Raw genomic sequence first — 20,448 nt, forward strand, 5'->3', positions numbered from 1 at the left:
GTGAGGATATTGTATATATTGAATACAGCGCTGTATTTTGAAGCATTAATTCCATGTATTCATTGTTACATTTATGTGCAATACCACTCCTGTGCAAATGGTGGCAGACGAGGACCATGTGAGCAGAAAGCGCCACCGGCCACACGTTTCTATCTTCGAGTCATGGCAGTATTTTTGATAATGAAGCTGTTCCTGGAGCACTTTTGGCAGTTCTCATGAGCGCTACAAGCCAGGAAAACCCGCAGCTGACCGGCTGTTTCAGGAGCAGGAGCTGCCCGTACCGTCGACCGAGCGACACACATCATGTCGGTAACGTTATAGCGGAAGTCTGGAAAATACCGTGTGTTGTATCTTGCTCAAGAAAATGTCAACATTCAACACGAAAAGTTAGCACCACTCGCTAGCGTTCAGTTTTACCTTTCGTCACTTCCTCTAGTTTTTAGGAAAATGGCAAGCGAGGAGGGACGAATGTTACGGATTTCCACTACAAGAAATTTGGCCTCTAAGTACACCATTCAACCCGTCTCGTAAAATTCCTTGCTATATTAGGAGTGATACCTTTCGAAGAATAGTAGTAGAAATAATGTTACTGGTAATAGACAGTCGTTTTAACTGGACCGTCCTTGTATCACTGCTTTCCAAAAAGTCATTCGTGCAGATTGATTTATATTTGTTGTAATTGCTATGATCTCCATCTTAAGGTCCATGTACTACTCGTGCCCCCTGTCCTCATTAGAAAGAATGCAGCGCACTAGTAGAACTATCATGTCTGACCCCACCCCATGAGATCGACACCCGCTTGCCTCTATTGTCCACTAGGGGAAGCTACAGTTGGGTCTCTATTTATACTCAACGGTGTTTGCAAGCCATTAATGTGTAAAGGGACACTTTTGAAATTCGAAAGATCTGGTGGCACATAACCAACAGTCTCAAAGCATATCTACAATGAAGCGAGATCTCGCAATTATTTACCCACATAATTGGTTCGTGTGAAATCAAGTTAAACACAAAGCAATTACCTTGAAGGAATGACGACACCGTTTAATTGTACCTTCTCCATCTAGTGGAGGACCGTTTAATATTTCAGCCAGTCGATATACAGTATGTTGCTGACACGGATAGAAGAATAACGCTGCGTTATTTGTGGCAATAATGTTGCGACAGTGGTTGAGAATCACTGTTATACTTTTTCGCCTATTTTATATGAATAGGCAGCATCACGCTTCATTCAGATCGTGTGCTTCCCCTGGTTATACGGTACAATGGTACTTTGACTTAACCTACACATTGTTCGAGGCGCGAACCATTGCTTGGGCGATGTATTTTTCTGTTGTGTTGCAATGCAAATTTGAATTACAAATAAGCTACAGATATACCACCATTTGACTGAAGTGTAGGGGAAACAAAGTGACAGTCGTTGATGCAATTTGAGGAGTTTATTGAATGATGAAAACAGTATGGAGAAGAAATTTCCACCGATGCCCAACCCGAGCTGGAGTGGTTGATTACCGGTATATTTTATAAAGCCAGTTTATTTCCTTCCAATCTGTGTTGTATGTTCTTTATTAGCACCCTTTGTCATTGAAACAAATTCATCAGTCAGGGTACCATTTTAGTTTCTAAAAAACCTTGTTTTTTCAGGATGGACATTTCCTATCACTGCATAAAGGCTAACCTGGATTAAACTATGATCACCGCAGGGCTGAGTCTGGAATGCCAGTTACCAGCGACGGGCTCGATATGAACCTTCATTTTCGAACAGCCTCTGAGCCTTCAGTGTTGGATGATGAAAGTCAAGTAAAAAGTCAAGCAGAACCTGAGCCAGGAGAAGAAATCCACGTTATTCCGATCCACCTGCGCCCGGACCTGCTGCTTCCCTGCGCTGATCTGGTCAACTCCGAGTGGCAGAGGAGCCAGACCGCCCGCGTCCACTCGATGCAGAAATCCTGCCCGGATTTCCCCATCTGTCTGGTTCTCCTGCAGGGTCCCAGAAATGCAGAGAAGGTGCTTGGACACGCCCGGCTCTCAAGAGTCGTAGGCCACGGCGGCAGCCTGTTTGTAGAGTCGGTGGTCGTGTCGAAGGCAGAGAGAGGCAAAGGTTATGGGCGAACTCTGATGAAGAAGACTGAGCTTTTCGCCAAAAGGCAAGGGTTCAAACGATTGTGTTTGACCACCCACGATAAGCAGCACTTCTACGCCCACCTCGGCTACACGCTGTCCACGCCGGTGCAGAACACAGGATCCATGGCGTCATTTGTTCCTATGGAGATGCTTCTCAGGTTCTCCGGTTTCCATAATGGCGAGGTTAGCATGCAAAAACAAACAGAAAAGGTCCAAAAAGGGAAACCAGTTGGGTCTACTCGACCTCGTCCTCCTCCTTGTTTCCTCCCTCCTCCACCACCTCTGCCCTCTGTCATACCTCCTCCTCCTCCTCCACCTGCTTCCCTCCCTCCTCCAGCTGAAGGAGTACCTCTGATTCAGACTCTCACAGAAACCCCCTACAGAGACGCAAAGGGAGCATCTGTGTTTTGGATGCACAAAGACCTCTAAACGGCATCTGTTGGGGGTAAACAGTCTAAAGATGGAGAGAAAAGTTTGTTCTGATATCAAGTTATTACGTAATGTCCTGTTTACTCACAAGTCACACCATTAGCATTACTGCCACTGTAAAAGTGGCGAGTACAGTAAATCCTTTACCCGGTAAACGAGCCAACCAGCTATGGGCGTTATCTGATTTCTCAGGTTTTCTTTTCTGTTTTGGAAAAGTTCGCTTTGAAAATTCATTTTCAATCGTCTATAGTCCTTCGTGTTTATGCAGACACACATGCACACACACACACACACACACACTAAATAAAGATAGTAAGTATGCTTTTGCTGACTTTTTCTTTTGCAAGTAAAATTCTGTATGTATTTTTACGAATGACTGCTCTTTCCAACTGCTCATAATTCCTTCCAAATTCTCTTAGGCTTCACGTTCAGTAGAAAAAATAAGAAAAAACAGTCCCAAAGCAAAATCATGGTTGGTATAGTGATGAGCAATTTAGAATTATGGCCAAAAAGTTTAATCGGTCTTGTTTCATCCATCCATTCATTTTCTGAACCGCTTATCCTCACGAGGGTCGCGGGCCTGCTGGAGTCTTTCCGAGATGTCTTCGAGCAGTTGGCGGGGTACACCCTGAAGTGGTTGCCAGCCAATCGCAGGGCACACAGAGACAACAACCATTCACACTCACAATCACACCTAAGGGCAATTTACAGTGATCAGTTATCTTACCATGCATGTTTTTGGAATGCTGGAGAAAACCAGACTACGCTGAGAAAACCTACGCAGGCACGATGAGAACATGCAAACTCCACATGGGAAGGCTGGAGCCCGGAATCAAATCCATAACCTCTGCACTGTGAGGTGGACGTGCGAACCAATTGACCACAGTGCTGCCCCCTTATTGTCATATCTATTATTTTAATTCTAGGTCCATTTCAGAGACTTTGTAAGTTAAGTTAAATAATTTCCCCCTCTCTATTGCACATCATTAGCTATACTATTTTTCATATCCAAGTATCTGTGCTTGTACTTAAGAACGGAGTGTGAGTGCTTTTAATTTTACTCAAATATGTGGGTGAGTACTTTCCCCCCTTCTGCCCCCACGGAAGGACCGCCCGTGCGTCTCCTCCCACCCCGTCTGTGCTTTGCTCCATTCCAGTAGGACTCCAACCCGGGTTTTTCCACGCGCAGGAGCAGAAAAGTTTCGCTCCCCACTGGAGCAAGGCGACGTAAGCTCCTCTTGTTGTGTCCCACAGTTTCGGAGCAAGTGGACCCGAAGGACGAGCAGTGGGTTCGGACTCCGATACCGGAGCGCACATCTGAACAGAATCACCGCGGTGAGTGTCCGCTTCCCTGTGGCGTTTAATGACCGTGCGTAAATTTAACCTTTTTTTTTTTTACCCACTCGCACACAAATTAGATGGAAATAAAATCAAGAAGTCCTATTGAAAGACTCGTCGCGTGCTCTTGGAATATCAATATATGTATTTATTTTTTTCTAACTAGTAGGTAAAAGTATTTCAAAGGCATGCGGTGCGGTTGCTGAAGTTTCCAACTTTCTCCCGCAGGTTGTCTGTGTGCGGCTGTGAGATGCAAGCGTCACTGTTCGTGTTGGTCTGCGGTGAGTGCACTGTACGCCCGCACCTTTTGAAGTCCAGGCTTGGTTTTTGATCCTTAAGAAATCTTTCAGAAGTCATCCAGTGGTGGACTTGCCGAGGCATTAATGATTGTCTTCAGGTCACTGGAGGGCTACACGTGAACTGGTTCATGTTGGCTGCACAAAAACAAGTCAAATGTGCCAAACAAGCCAGATCATTTAGCAGCATTATGGGCTGGGGCGCACACCGTACATGCGCAGAAGGCAGAGGGCCACTTTAGAGTCACCGTTTGTCTTTTTGATAATTCATTTTCAGGGATTCAAAGTCTGGCAAGGGCACCATTGACAACTTGTTTTTCTATTGGCCCAGTCTTGGAACTAAAAAGTGAAGATAAATATAATTTTCAGTTAAATGTTTTCCTCGGCAAACTGTAAATGGAAGTTATTTTTCGTGTCCCCTCACATCCTTTTTTACCCCCTATGCGGCCCTCAGTTAATAATTACTTCATCATATGAATTTGTATTTTTATAAACGAAAATACAAAAGACAAACATTTCAAACAACTTATTTTCCTAATAATAAAATAAATACTAAAAGCCCCAATCCTCCCTCCACTTCCCTCATGCATCGTTATGTTTTCTGTATGCGGAAAAATATTGGACAGACAAATCATTTGCCTCAACGTCGACAAAAAGAGACATTTTCGCAAAGCGTTCATTCACGGGCAGCTTGTTGGCCTCGTGGTTTGTAAATCTGCCTCACAATCTCAGGAGATTAAGGTTGGAACATCTGTGTGGGCCCGCCACATTCCAAAAAGATGCACGTTCATTTAAGACTCTTAATTGGTCATGAGTGTGAATGTGATTTGAGTGGTTGTTTGCCGGTTACAATATGCGTCCTGCGATTGACTTGCAACCAGTCCAGGGTATAGGCTTTGGTGTTGGGAAACACCCAGGACTGGTGGCCAGTCAATCACAGGGCATCCTTTCAGGGGTGTCAAACCCATTTTCGTCACGGGTCACATTTTAGTTACCATTTCCCTCTGAGGGCCATTGTGACTGAAATCATATAAAGAAGTCAAGAATAACAGTTTATGCAACTATTGTTTAAGTTACTGTAATGAGGTTTTTAGCAAAAACAAAATGCTGAAAATGTCTCTCTTATTTATTACATATGAGAATTTTAAATTTTGCTACATATTTTGGCAAGCATCATGGAAGTTGCCATGTTTGATTGGCTTTCGCTGGCCACATAAGATCATGTGGCGGGCCAGATCTGGCCCCCGTGGCTTGACTTTGACACCCGTGCTTTAAGCAATCATTGTACAATATTTGCTTATTAATGAGGGTCGTTTCCAAGAATTCTTTTGCAAATAAAACACATTGCAGTGAACTATATTCCGCTTTCAGTATCACTTAATCATTTATTTGCACTAACCAGCCATAATTCTATGACCATTTGGAATTTTTTATCATATCTAATACAAGAAAGAGCTGGATCAAATATTTTGCCTTTACAACAATAGGACCATAATCGTTATTTTGGATTTACACCAGCTAATTATTTTAGCAGTGTGCATTCAACTGAGGGTTGTTTCTTAAAATGTTCACATGTGGGGGGTGTTGCAAGGTCAGTGTTGCCAATCTTTCTTACTATTCATCATGACTATCCGGTTACGTGTGGCTGAACTATTAATGTCTAATAGCTGCTTGGTTGAGATTGATGTCAAAGACCTTCTGTGGGTGGCGTCCCTCCTCTTTGCGGTCCTCTTAAAACACCCCAGCTGAATCCGCAAACACACTCCCACTACACAATTACAATACCTATCGCAATGCACACGTATTGTGTTTGTGTGTGTCCGTCCCATGACGTTTTGCACGTAAAGGCTGAAAATGTATCAATATCTGCTAAATCCAGAAAATAAGAAAGCTTTGTAAAAATCCAGTTCTCAGATTTACACATTTTCAGACAAGACACCGGCTCATGGTTGAATGTTCTCACAAAATATTGTTGTCAGTCAGATGCCATCCAGCATGTCTGCCTTTTAGAGCGTGCTGCTGCTGTTGGGCTCGGCATTTTTGGCACGTGCCTCGTCGCAAATCCGTCAGCTAGTTTGGATATAAAGATGCTCACGCTGCTTCAAAATGATCAAACTCTTTCCCTCATTTAAAAAACTCGCTTTACTGTACGGCAACGCTTTCAATCACATTTTAATGTGCCCTCGATGTTGTACAAGTGTAAAAATAAGTTAACCATCATCGAACATAAGAACCATGAAATCCTCTACTCTAATTTTGATAAAATGACGTAGAGTGAAGCTTGACTCTTACAAAGTGTGTAAGTCCACTTGACTTGTTTTTCACATCAGAAACGTTGTCAACTGTTGACAACATTCAAACTTCATAAATAGTATAGACATCGTTTCAAGAACAATTCACATTTGAAAGGAGTCACGTTCTGCATTTAGAATCAACAACTGTTCCCAGGTCTGACTAATGGCAATGGCCTTTTATGCTTTTGTCAAAATACTAAAATGATCAATTATTGCATGGTTTCCATTTTCTACTATTGGCCAGTTCTGAGTTGGCCTTCGTTACGACCGAGTTTTGACCCAGGATTGGAACGAGGGGGGCCGCGATGAGGTGAGCGAGCAACTCTTATTCCACCATGAGAAGAAAAAGAGATTGAAAGTTTGATTGTGAATTCGCACACGGAGGCAACCGTCACTGAGCTAGTATCAATTAGGTTACCAGATCCATGCATGTGGCACATGCAGCGAAGCGCACGCACGTAATTATGTATTAATTCCGCAATTAGTTTTTGATTATATTTTTATTATTCATGTTGTATTGAGCAGCCAGACCCTTTTTGATATGTCGCAGTCTTCACGTCCCAATGCTGTGAAAGTGTTCCTCATATTCCATATGATTTGTATTTAATTATGTAGTTTTCTAATTGTGATTTTCTTTGAGAGGGAAGACACAAGAAGGTGGGGAGTGCTTTTTTTTTTTTTGTTACAACATGAAGAGCGGAGGTCACGATTGAGTGCTTTAGAATGTGCCCTGCGACCAAAGACCCCCACAATCGATTGCCCCCCACCCCACCCCCAATTAGCATAAGGATGTGGGCAAAGGGATGCCCCCAGCATTCGTCACAAAGTCTCCGCTGAGGTGCCCTTGAGCAACAATTGCAAGCTTTGTTTGGAATCCCGAATCACTTGAAAAGCTGAGAGGAAAAGCGGACGAAGGAAATGGCGGTGGAGAATTTGGGGGTTTAAACATCCCACACCGTCATGAGACACAATGACAGACAGCTGGGGATGAAGACTTTGGGACAAGGCGGATGGACTCATTTCCAAACCCTCGGGGGGTCGCAAACGTTAATTGGTGTTTTGGCGTCTTTGTGCATATACGTGTGTGTGTTTCACTTGGACAAAAAGACCGTTGGTGTCCCCTCATTGTCACTTTTCCCCTTTCTGCGCTTGCATTTCTCTGGGATGAGTGAATTTGTGTGTGTGTGCGCACGCGGTCTGAACTTTCAATGTGTGTGTGTATTGTGAGTATTGTGCGTGTGGGCTTGCTTTCGTGTTTGTGAAGGGCACATCAAAGTGGATTTGAGGCAAGGCAAATCCTGGTTAATTCAACTTTTCCTGCACGTTGACGTGTGTAAGGACATGGGGGTTCTCGGCTTCGAGCCATTTGTGTGTGTGTGTGTGTGTGTGTGTGTGTGTGTGTGTGTGTGTGTGTGTGTGTGTGTGTGTGTGTGTGTGTGTGTGTGTGTGTGTGTGTGTGTGCGCGCGCGCATAACGCTCGCAGGTGAAGGCGGGTTTAAGGCAATGGGAGTTTGGGAGTGTGTCTCAGTGGCCTTTTGTAAGCGACAGCCTCCGGAAATGTGTAGATATCAGAACAATGGTGCAGCAAAGCCCACAAAGCAGCAGCTAGAGAGAGAGAGAGAGGGCGAGAGAGAGAAGGGCAGGGAAAAGTAAAAAGAGCAAGAAAGGCTTAGATAGAATTCGGAAACAAAGAACAAGGGGGCTTGGCCTTCGGGGTGGGTGCAAAAGGGAGGGCAGAGAGAGGGAACAGGTTGGTTGCTATGAAAGGCTCGATGAGTTGGGTTTTTGTCAGTCGGAGCTTTTCTGTCTGAAAAGTGGAAGTGGAGATAAAGGTGGGGGGGAGGATGAAATGAGAAATGGATCTGGCCTCATTAAAAACAAAGGCCCGAGCGGCCGAACCGAAGGATTACTGATGTCCTACTCGGGGAGGCGCGCAGGGGGCGGGGGGTAGCGTTTGACATTCTAACCCAGAGAACATTTGACTTCTCGTGGTAGCAGGGTGACAAATCCAAAAGGAGTTTTCTTGAAGCGCAATCGATCAGGAATTTAAACAACCAAATGTTTGTAGAATCGATTGGCTCGGTAAACAGTCCTGTGTTGAACTCATTATAATTCGGTTTTTCTCTTTACACAATCTGAAAATTTTAAAGTGTGCATTTGAGAGTCTGAGTACCTGTGTGTGTGTGCGTGTGCGTCAGGATTTCAGGCAAAGCAAATGACAGTATTTTCTTCACTCATGTCACCGGTAGCCATCTATGATGGCATCACAAAAAAAAAGTGTCAACTTTCGATTTGAGACGTGCCCCTGTAGTTACTTTAAATCGGAACGTCCTGGTCTTTTTTTTTTTTCCTCTTGGAAGAGTCTCAATGTTATTTCCACACTCTGTGCCCCTCGACATTTTATTTTCCGAGTCTTTTATTTCTGCCGCAAATCCCCCAGCCTAATGGTAATGACAGGCTGCGTAAAACAGCCCTCTTAAACACCTTGGCAACTTGAGAATTCTAATTATCTCATTTCAGAGAAGGTGCAATTGCATTGCGATATTGTCAGGAGGGAATTGGATCTCTCACTCTCTCACACACATACACACACACACACACACACACACACACACACACACACTGGACAAAGCTTGTAAACATGAGCCAGCTGTCACGTATGTTCGAGGTCATCTATATTTGCATGATATTGACATTAGAATTCCCGAGCACCCCTGTGATATTTATTCTAACAGTGTAGTGTAACATCTACTCGGAAGTCGTATCCTCCATCCCCGTTCATGAATCCATCGATGGTCATTCAAGTGTGTTGGCGCTCGAGATTGCTTTTTCGGTTTGCTGTGACGGTTATAATGAAAAGAGCAAATCGACAGTAGCCTTGCTGCCGTTTCCTATGTTGGTCTGGCGAAATGCTTAGATTTGATCAAACCCCCCAATTTTATTTTATTTTTTTGCATATCTCAATGTTTTTATTTTTATTTATTTTATTGATTTTTTTTTAAGTCCAATGACACGCCTCCTTAGTCTTTTCCCCTCCTTGGATGGATGGCCGTTGTCAAACATTTATTTCTCATTACCGCCTCCTTCAAGACTTGATCCGAACAGTATTTAGCTCAACTTACTTGGCCTTTTTCGCCGGCTTCACAGTTGTGTGTTACTCATCTCAGTCTCACACTTGACCAGCGTTTAAACCTTGGCAGATGCCTGCACGTTATGAAGGATAATAAATTCATGCGAGTAAACATGTGAGCGTGAGCTTCTTGCAACTTTGGGCAAGAAGTGAGGTAAATCATTGCGCACATTTAAATGTGGATAAACAACCATTCACAATCATATTTGAATCTATTACCCAAATGTGGGTCTTTCTGAAATCTGGAACAGAACAACTCCGCACAGTCAGACCTGAGCCAAGATCTGAGCAAAGAACTTCTCGACTGAGGCAGACATGCTAACCACGAGTTCAACCTGCTGCCGTCTCATGAATTAGTGATGTGAAAATTAATGCCGTGCCCTAATACTAAGTCCTACGAAATGATGGCCAAAAAAGTGCTTTTGTGGCCAAACTATGCAGCTGTATCTTTTTTTTTTTTTTTTTTTGGTCGCACATCTTACTAAATTCTCATGAGAAAACATTAAATAAAACAGATTGAAAAATAATGTTGCCCGTTTTCTCCGGCTGTAATGGGTAAAAATTGACTGACATATAGAATTGGATGAGGTCAGTGTTGTTTTACCTTGCATGACGTAATGTAAGAAAATATATTTTTGGAGGGAAAAAACGGCTTTGTTTCACTTATTTGGTAGAACATTTTAAGCATTAAGAATAATTATCGTAGCTTGACGGTTGTTCTAAATTTTGCTTTAGTTTTTTTTTTTTTTTAACTACATTAAAAAAAGGACTTCCCAACAAACAGACTCCAAATAAACTTTGACAAGTCCCTGATGTACTGTGGGTTTTCTCTGAGCTGTCTCCTCTCAGCCGCACCACATTTTGGTCATCAGGCCTCTAATTAGCACGGACAGTGAAGCCAACCTGCAAGCGCCGTTGACCGAAAAGCCGAAGCCAACATCTGCCGGCCATGTGTGCCTCGTCATCTGCTCTCTTTAGTCTGTGGTCAGTAGCTGGTCCTTTTGAGATACGATCATCCTAATCACTTTCATTTCATGGCCTTCAACGCTCTTAATAAGCACTTTTTTTTTTTTTTTACAACGTAGGACTCTATTTTCGTAGACAGCACACATGGGCTCGGCGTAAAAACTGACGCCACTTAATTTTCGTAATTGTACACCATGCCGGGTGTTTTGGCAGACTGAGGGATTTTCTTTTACATGCATCTGACAATTTAGTGACAGAAAGTAGAAAATACTTTCGACCAAGTGAAAGCAGGTCTCAGTTCTGGTGCAGCTGACGGAACATGATTTTGATTAATTTGATTGCGCCGCGGGCAGACAAATCCTGCGCTCCTCTGATACATGTATGTGTGGTTGATGCCATGGTATTTTAGTCAATATGTAGAAATCAATTCATTGAATCCATTTTTATTACCATTGCCCGCATTGTGAGAGGTCACGCCCGTACTGGTATGAATGATCGCAGTGGAAGGCGGTCTCCAAATGCCCTCTTCACAGTAGTGATCTTTGGTTGCCATGGCTAACTAATTTTCCACCCATGGAGGTCTGTTTGCAATTCCTTATAAATGTAATTTGCGTTCTTCGATTTTTGATCGCACCTCGACTGCACTGAGTTTAAATGGAATAAGAAGAGCCACTTTCATTGTCCAGGAAGTAAGCCAGATGTGTTCACGCCCACAACGGCGCAACCCACCCTTTCCGCCTGCATTATCTACTAAATGCCAAAAGAAAAAAAATGTAGCCCATGTGTTGAGTTGAGTTTAGGTGCGTCAGTCATGTGATGTTATTGGTTCATTAGCATGTGTTTGATGAGCAGCAATGTTTTCATAAATGTTTGCATTTTTGTCTGTTGTCAGCACAACACAAATAATGCATATTGCTCATTACTGCCAGCTACAAGGAATGTTGGAGTGGAATATTATGGCCTTTGGAGGTCCGCGAGTTACTGATGGTGACGTGGTTTATTTGGTTGACGTCCGTGCAAGCGGCATTGGTTCACTTCACGTTCAGTGATGGGATGAATGCAACTATGACTTGTTGGGAGTGTTCTGTATTTGCATGTGACAAATTTGGTGATGTGTGTCAACACATCTGGTGATGCTGGAGTCATCTTTGAACGCTAGTCCCCTAATGTCCGGTGTACGTTCTGCTTCTGCTCAGGTTCTAATTCTTTTAGCATCCCTTGTTGGAGCTGCAGTCAAAAAAGCCCAGTAAAAAGCAAAACACTGCCAAGTTGATGCTTGCAAAAGCGAGGTCTTGCACGACAGTGATTGAAACCCAGCAGTTTTGCGCGCTTTAAACTGTGTCTCATCCAAACATTTGGGTTGAATGACAGAATTTAACTCACCGCACTGGACCTACAGGCTTGGCTGTAGTCAAGCATCCAATCCAAATGTTCTTGGCTTGGCGTTGACTGTTGTTCCCCTCAGCTGTTGCTGGATTTGAGAGTGTTTGACTCTGTCTGGAAGTCTAACATAGTCTCTCAGTGAGCGGGCCCAGATGCTGCCGTGACACACCGTGTCAGATTAGCAGGCGCATGGAGACAGCTGGAAGACGCAAAGCGCATTCCCGTGTCGTGGGCGAGACGTCTGAAAGGAGAAGCATGTTGTATCATCCGCAACAGGTGGGCAGAGGAGCGCGGCCCTCCGAATGCACATGATCAACGTCAAGCCCGCTTTTTTCGCCTTTCGCGCATTTGCAGCCAAGCGTTCTCTTCGAGCACTTTCACGCTAGCACCCTTCTAGAACAGGGGTTCAGGGACCCCTTACAAGTGAGACATTTTTCCACGGGCACCCTCTTTATCCTACCTGCAATTAAATCCAATTGTTCACCCTGAAATTCTTTCCAAAGAATATATTTGTATAATGTTTCAAACAAATGAACCCTTTCAGGGACAGCAGTCACTACAGTGGACAGGTTATCATGTTATCGGGTGACACTGTGCATGAAAGGGTTAAAAGAAGGGTTCTTAATCAAATTCATATGAAATACTGTAAATGTTTATCGTCACATGTTGATGAAAACTGCTTCCACTAACAATGAGGCTGCAACCAGAGAGGAGCTCGGTGACAAGAGCGTAGGCACTGTTGCCAACATAGTGAATTTTGCCATTTCTTTAGTGCAGTGGTTCTTAACCTGGGTTCGATCGAACCTTATGGGTTCGGTGAAGCAGTCTCAGGGGTTCGACGGAGCCTCTGCCATGGAGGTTAATTAATGACACGCCCGCTTAGCCATCACTGGCTGGTTCATTTTGTGCACAATTAAAAAACGTATCCTTTATATTGATCCTAATTGTGTTTACTTTTTTTGTCTTTTTAATACATGCGTTTTTTTTTAATGTCTTGAATTTGTAAAAAAAAAAAAAAAAAAAACATCTTTTTATTTTTCACTCATGAAAGGTTCGGTGATTGTGCATATGAACTGGTTGGGTTCGGTAGGCTCTCTCGAGTACAAATTTTTGTGATTTACCCCATAGGGTTCCAAGTTGAACTCCTCGGTAAAAATAAGTCCTGTTCAGATTCACAAAAGGTACACGAATGGTCCAAACGGACAAATGAATCTTTTGTTTGCATGTCAGGGTACTAAGCGATGCTCGGCTGCTGTGGAAGCCTTTCGAAAGGGCCCTCTGTTAAAGTACGTGTCATAATCTCGAACTGGGATGGAAAACTTATTGCAATTTGTGCACATTGAAACAACAGATCTCGTGAAAAAAACACAGACGACAGCAACCATAAATATATTGGTCAAGTTAAAATGCACTTGATATTTTTATTTTATTATTTTTTTAATAAACTTCATTGGTGTTGCAGTAGGATGCAACAATTTCTTCTTGAACACGTGGGGGATAGAAGTGGGAGTCAATGCTAAACACACTTTGTAAGACTATAAGGGGCATGGTGGCCATTGGGAATCTCGGGAGTATTTCGTGATTTTTTTTTCCTGAACGGCTCGTCTTTTCCGGGTCGGTTGAATGACTGTTGACAGCCGCTGTCCGTCCTGTTTTTCCGAGTATGTAACCTGCCGATGTCCTGTGAGTAGTGGGATGGAATATAATACTTTACACGCCGCTTGCGCAATGATGATGACAGAAATGAGTAAACAGCAAGGAAGAAAGGAGGAGTGCAAGCTGCTTAGAGGGATGCGGTATCCAGGCGGGATTGTGATGAGGAGGAGTGGAGGAGAGCAGCCGGTTGTTTGTTAGGGACTCGGTCATCCTTTCGCTAAGTGCTGAGCAAATAGAAGATACACGCAGTGAGCACGTGTGTTAATTAGCCAGGAGAAGGATGTTGACTTTTCTCTGTTACCTGACGGCAAATCTGCAGCTAGAAGATCAATCGAGGTCTTTTTCTGTTCTCTGCCATCATTTACCTTCATTAGATGCCCACCTTATTGTAACCCTTTAATTACAGTTTAGTTGCAGACATTGTTTACTTGATGGTACATAGTACATAGTTTGTCTTTTCCATTCTCGGGGTTTAGCCAGACCTCTCGAAATGTGTCATGATGATGCCACTTCCTCTCCAGGACACGCCCCTCTCCAAATCCCCCTTTGCCATCCCGTCTGAGTGACAGTTTTCCTGCTTCGTTGCTTTCTTTTGTGAATGAATTGCAACCATCCACACGGTAGCTGTACTTTGTTGTCATGCAGATGGATTGAGAGTTGAACTAAATATGGGGTGCATCTGCAACTAGATATAAGTTGGACGTGTGTCAAAGGGAGTTTTTTTTTTGTCTTCATTCATCCTGAGGTAATGGTGGATTTGAGAGAGGGTCTGTCTCTCGTCTTAGTAGCTAGACTTCACTTTGTTCACGAAATGACTTAACCCTTCCAGGGACAGCGGTTACGACAGTGGGCATCTTATCATGTTATCAGGTTACAGGGTCCATGAAAGGGTTGAACATGGAATGCTTCCTCGTAGAAAAGCACTGCACGCTCATTTGCCGAAACACGGCATTAATATTGTGTGTGCGGAACATGAATCAAACGGATAAATCCGTCTCAGGGGTCTGACGTTTTACCTTGTTACTGCCACTTGTTGTGCACTGAAAATGACATCACTATGCTTCAGGGCTCAGCCTACAAGTGTCACATGACCAAACCGAGAAATCATGTCAGCCGCGATGGGCGTTACCTGAGCCCTTAGGTACTGTGATGTCATTTTCAGTAGACAGCGATGGGTGAAAACAGGTGGACTTTGCGACTTAATTCACATTCCACAATTACAAGGCACAGAACATATCGTAAAGATTTATTTGACTTGAATTCCCCTTTCATGATTAATTGCCTGTATTAAAAAGTAGTCCACAGCAGTGTGACAGCGCTAATAGTGTATTTCCTGCTCTTGCGGTCTAATTGACAGCAGCGGCGAGTGATCTTCGAGCCTCTCATACACAGACACGGCGGCTCCTTGCTCAGCTGTCATCCAGCATTCCTCCGTGCCTTCTCTCTCCATGTATGGGTGCAGAAGGGGGAGGAAAGATAACCTGCCGTACTGTATTTAATCCAAAGCACTTCCCTGTGACCTTTCATTTCCAATGTTCACACTCGCGCTGATTCTGAGCTAAACGTCAAAGCCATTTTTCCCCACATAGTTGTCTACGGTAATTTGATAAATACTTGTTTTGAGAGAAGAGTGCAAAAACCATTGCATTTAAGTAATACAAAAAAAATAAGAAGATGCTAATGACATCAAATTCAGACTGAATTTGAAAATTATCCAAATCAGGAACTCATACTCTAAAGTTTTTTTTTTCTTCGTCTTGTTCTTTTTCTGTTCGGAAAGGAACACTTAAATTCTTAATTTAATACCTCAATTTGCTGTCGCAAAAGCTAGTTACCAGTTTAAAGGGACGCAAAACCATTTCATTGAAAATAAATGGAACATATACAGCGGTGTCAATAAAAATTCCCTCAGCATGATTATGAGAATGATAAAACTAAATAATTTTTTTTAAAAATCAACCAAAGGGGGGTAAAAAAGAACATCCAATCTCTAGCATGGAAAACTTGTCTGTCCTTTACTGGAAAACAGTGGGGGGCTAGGATTTGCAAAATGTACACAACTGATCATTCATGAAAGGACTTTTTCACGTCAAAAGTGAGACACGGAAACCGTGAAAGGTTTACACAATCACAGACAGACACGTAGAGAGATAAATGTGACAAGATACAGTATACGTCTGTTTCACTCCCCCTTATTCTCTCTCTGCTTCTTTGCACACACACACACACACACACACAAAATCATTTGAGTGTGTGTGTGTGTGTGTGTGTGTGTGTGTGTGTGTGTGTGTGTGTGTGTGTGTGTGTGTGTGTGTGTGTGTGTATATCTGTTATTTGCGGAGCAGATGTCGACTCACTTCCGAACTGTCAGATAAAAGATAAGTGGAGTGGTGCACCTCTGGCTCGACTCGTATCACTCACTGCTTTTGTTGGTAATTACTTCCATCCAGGAGGCTCCGTGCCATTTATAAATCTGTTCAGCAGATTACGTATTCCCCCGCTGATTTCAGAGCTTTGTGGGAGGGTGGAACCTGCTCCGAGGAAGGAAAGAGAGTTGACCCATTCCAACTCTCAAATTAGATTCCAGCTTCTGAGTGGAATCGGTTTCGATACAACTCATTTTAGTACAGTATGTTCGGAGTGACTCTTAAACGACAGTGAAGATTTTTCAATCAGATGGATCATCTGGTCGACCACCAAGCATACATTTTCAATTAATTTATGTCAATTTCAGCCCTGCTTACGGCAGTTGGCTTCAATTGTTGTCATGCAAGAGTGTAAAACATTAAAAGAAGTTTGAGCTTGGAAGCGATGCTTTTGATAGTTTAGCGGGAGCTAGTGATGCTGCATGAGAATAGGAGGGATTCCTGGATGGTGTCGGTTTTACAATTGTCGCACTCCATGTAGGATATAATCTGAGAGTGAACAAGAATTGCTTTTGGTGTGTGGGAAATAGTCACTGCGGCCCGGTGGTCCAGTCATTAGCGCGTCGACCTCACAGCGCAGAGGTACCGGGTTCGATTCCAGCTCCGGCCTTCCTGTGTGGAGTTTGCATGTTCTCCCTGTGCCTGCGTGGGTTTTCTCTGGGTACTCCGGTTTCCTCCCACATTCCAAAAAACATGCATGGCAGGTTGACATGCATGCTGATTGAACACTCCAAATTGTCCATAGATGTGAGTGTGACCGCGGATGGTTGTTCGTGCCGTGCGATTGGCTGGCAACCGGTTCAGGGTGTCCCCCGCCTACTGCCCGAAGACAGCTGGGATAGGCTCCAGCATGCCCCGCGACACTTGTGAGGATAAAGCGGATCAAAAAATTTATGAATGGATGGATGAAAATTGTTTGGTCAAGTAACAACACTGAGGTGATCTTGGATTAGCTAGCGTGCTGTCGAGGACGACACCCAGACTCTTAACTTTGGGGTGGGATAAACCGCGTTTGGTATTTGAGTGGATATTATGAAAGCTGATTTGACACAAATTTCCAATGACGTTTGCTGATTGAGATATTTCCACATTTTTCTAATCCTCTCGAAACCAATTCAAACTATTCTAGCGTTAAACTGATGAACTCATTCCAGACGTTCGCGCGTTGTTTCCATAGGTCATGATTATGTCACGTCTCATACCAACAGTTAGCATAATAGCATTTCCTCAGTAGTACCAGAAAAAGGGAAAATTATTTTTATCCATTCAAGTTTCTATTTTACAATATGTTAGCATGTCAATTAATAGCATCTTAGCATTTTATCAGTTCTAACTAGAAATAGTACTGTAATACAGGGCAACATCTCAAACCTTTTTCGCCTGAGCGTGTTGTCTATTTTAGGATACTAACTGTTAGCATTTCAGCAACAACCCATCATTGTAACATTCTCCATTTCCGACTGAACATTTCAACAAATAAAGTACTACTTTTCACTTCAGTGCTAGCTTGTCGGTATTCACACACAATTTCAACAGAAATTGCATTTTCTAGTTATTATTTTAGAGAATATCTCTGCATATTCTAATGTTTCCATATCAGTTTTGTATTGCCAAGTGATTCTTCGCTAAGGAGTTGTGTCATGGGGAATCTACAGAAAGTGGGCTCGGTGGTGGGTGAGGGAGACATCACCAGGCATCCACTCTGAGGGGGCGGGGGCGGGGGGGCATCCGCAATTAATCAACACTCACTCAATCGATCAATCTCTAATTATCTGATTATTGTGCCTTATCCTTGTCCAGAACACAGCCCCTCCCTCCTCCTTTTTTACTTTATTTTTTTAACCATTGTGTTAGTTTCTAAGACACTGATGCATGAATAACACAATTTAGACATGGAGGTCTGTGCTCCTCTGAGTGCCAATTTGGGTCCGTTTCGTCTCTTTAAAAATGACTTCTTTATGTGGTAACAACTGCCCAGAGGTCTCATTTTCGCCATCATCTATGTATTCGTTTCTCTTGATGATATTTGATCCCTTCAAGCTTCGACTGTAGCATATTTCCATTGAGAATGGTCGCATAATGGAGCAAGGATTAGAACCACCTGCTGCGGACTTGCTGTAGACTTGACAGAACGACCCATGGGTCTCCACTCTACTCTCGCAAATTTCCCTCATAACATCATGCAGTCAAACTTGTGCCTGTAGCATGGAGACAGATTAGAAAAAAAACGTCAGCCGCCTGCTTCGGGTTGTCACAAAAGTCTGAAAGGTTTTATTTTAACTTAATCCCGCGCATAGCACGACGGTGCAGTCACACTGCCGTGCTTACAGTAGTGTGTCACACCATCGCTCTCCTTCTCTTATGTAAAAATAGGCCCAAACATTTGTCACCTGCAAAATTAAACAAAAAAAAGAGGAGGTGAAGCTGCTTTCAGTTGCAGGATTGGTGTCATAAAATCCTGAACAGTATTGGAATTAGCGTGTAATGCAATCACAAAAATAACGTTGTAAAGTTGTCCTTTTGTTGTAACTCTGACAGGTGAGGCATTACATACGGTATACGGTAAATGTATGTTTACTATAGCTTCACATTTTGGAAATAAATGACCCAACGTTGATCCTACATAAGCACAAAAGATGATCAGGTTCAATAACGATATCAGCGTCTCAACGTGTTCAATTGAAATATGTCATCTTAATTGCAATTTGCACATTTACATCGTTCATAAAAATCAATCCATCCGTTTTCTATACGGCTTATCCTGTTCAGGGATGCGGATGAGCTGGAGCTTATCCCAGCTGACTTTGGGCAAAAGGCAAACTACACCCTGGACTGGTCGCTAGGCAATCTCAGAGCACATACTGAAATCAGGCAAGGTTACCACGACATCATCAGTGATTGGTATTCAAGTTCAACAGGATTCACCAGTTATGCCCCCCCAAAAAATTCATTAAAATGTCCAGCCTTTTTTTTTTAAGTGTATAGATTTCCATGAAAAGAGTTTCTTAGAAAAAAAAAAGTCAGTCGTATTAAAAAGGTGGATTGTGCTGCTATCCGGCAATCATGTTCTGCTCTGCTGCTTCCTGTGCACTGTGATTCATTTCCTGCCGCCGTCCCTCTCATCTACCTTCAGTCTTGGCTACAGCTGCCGGCCAGGATCCCGACCGCAACCACGGATGTTCCCATGGCAGCTGTTACCCGGCAACGGGGGACCTGCTGGTTGGACGAGAGAAGAACCTGAAGGCCTCATCCACGTGCGGCATGAGGAGGAAGGAGCCCTACTGCATTGTCAGTCACCTGCAGGTGAGTTCGGGTGCGTGATTTTGTCTGGAATAGACATTTCACAAATATATATCACGATTAGGAGGACTCAAGAGCATTATTCTCACTCACACGGTTGAGCAAACTTTAAAGTTTGAGAGAGACATACTTCATAAATACCTTTCGTAACTTCTACCTCATAGAAAAAATACTGGTCGATATGACGCCATGTCATTTTTGTCTGAGTTTTTTTTCTTTTTTTTTTTTTTTTTTTGTGGCTTGCTCTCACCTTTCGACCCTTCAACCTCAATGCAGGAGGAGAAGAAATGTTTCGACTGTGATTCCAGACGGCCTTACGACCCCGTCTACAACACCATCAATCACCGCATAGAGAACGTGATCACCGCCTTCAAGCCTCATCGCAAGAAGTCATGGTGGCAGTCCGAAAACGGTACCGCATTGTCCCCAGCCGTATGGCACCATCACCCGAGCCGGAATAAAACAGAATCGCACAGAGGAGGAAAGAGAAGAACTGTGGTTATTTTTAGTCACAGATGCTTTTGCATCTCCATGACAACGTGGCGGCTTTTCCATGTCTATAGTGGTTTCACTCACTGGCTTGAAAGGTCATTTACTGTGTTAGTATGCATACTTGCAGGGGGGAGGGGCTGGAAAGGGGGGGGCATTATCCTCTGTGCGCATATTTTCCATTAAAACTGAATATGTACATTAAAATGGAATTCTTTCTCTCTCTCTCTCTCTCTCTCTCTCTCTCTCTCTCTCTCTCTCTCTCTCTCTCTCTCTCTCTATCCACCTTTTACCCTCCATGGAGCAGTGTCACACCCTTCCTCCTTCCTTTTCCGACTTTTCCTTTTCCTGTGCTTGTCAGCCGTGTTGATTAGAGGCTGAGTATGATTCACCTTTCATTGTAGACCGTCCGGGGGGGATAATCTTTAGTCAAGTGAACTGTGGCAAGAATGAATTTTTACGTTCACCAGATTTAAGATAACATTTGGACAACCAGGAGAAGCTTGATGAATATATTCACACTGGTGATGAATATTAATAATTTATTATTAAAAAGGGATTTTTAGCAAATTTATTTCGGAACTGTGTGTCCAAAATGGTAGCCCTCCAAATTCATCAGT

The 20,448-nt window shown here is 43.2% G+C and overlaps 2 protein-coding genes across 4 annotated transcripts in view; both read left to right on the forward strand.

Moving 5' to 3' along the window:
• The first annotated feature begins 88 nt into the window (after positions 1 to 88).
• Positions 89 to 2,871, forward strand: naa80 (N-alpha-acetyltransferase 80, NatH catalytic subunit). 2 transcript variants are annotated; one of them, XM_086130211.1, is made up of 2 exons: positions 89 to 305; positions 1,642 to 2,871. In XM_086130211.1, exon 2 carries the CDS (start codon positions 1,714 to 1,716, stop codon positions 2,548 to 2,550), a length of 837 nt encoding a protein of 278 aa, XP_085986337.1. In that variant the 5' UTR covers positions 89 to 305; positions 1,642 to 1,713; the 3' UTR covers positions 2,551 to 2,871. The 2 variants fall into 2 exon arrangements, with proteins under 2 accessions (XP_085986337.1, XP_085986336.1); XM_086130210.1 differs by having other exon boundaries at positions 1,701 to 2,871.
• An 878-nt stretch (positions 2,872 to 3,749) lies between these two features.
• Positions 3,750 to 20,448, forward strand: part of lamb2 (laminin, beta 2 (laminin S)) — a 39,780-nt gene continuing 23,081 nt past the window's right edge. For both annotated transcript variants that reach the window (XM_086108431.1, XM_086108424.1), the window contains exons 1-4: positions 3,750 to 3,885; positions 4,117 to 4,169; positions 19,173 to 19,342; positions 19,616 to 19,751. In XM_086108431.1, coding sequence (XP_085964557.1) covers positions 4,139 to 4,169; positions 19,173 to 19,342; positions 19,616 to 19,751 — 337 coding nt within the window. In that variant the 5' untranslated portion in view covers positions 3,750 to 3,885; positions 4,117 to 4,138. The remainder of the gene's footprint in view (positions 3,886 to 4,116; positions 4,170 to 19,172; positions 19,343 to 19,615; positions 19,752 to 20,448) is intronic.

The sequence above is a fragment of the Hippocampus guttulatus genome, chromosome 1, assembly GCF_054856545.1.
Source record: "Hippocampus guttulatus isolate MCC_2025c chromosome 1, RoL_Hgut_1.0, whole genome shotgun sequence".
NCBI lineage: Eukaryota > Metazoa > Chordata > Actinopteri > Syngnathiformes > Syngnathidae > Hippocampus > Hippocampus guttulatus.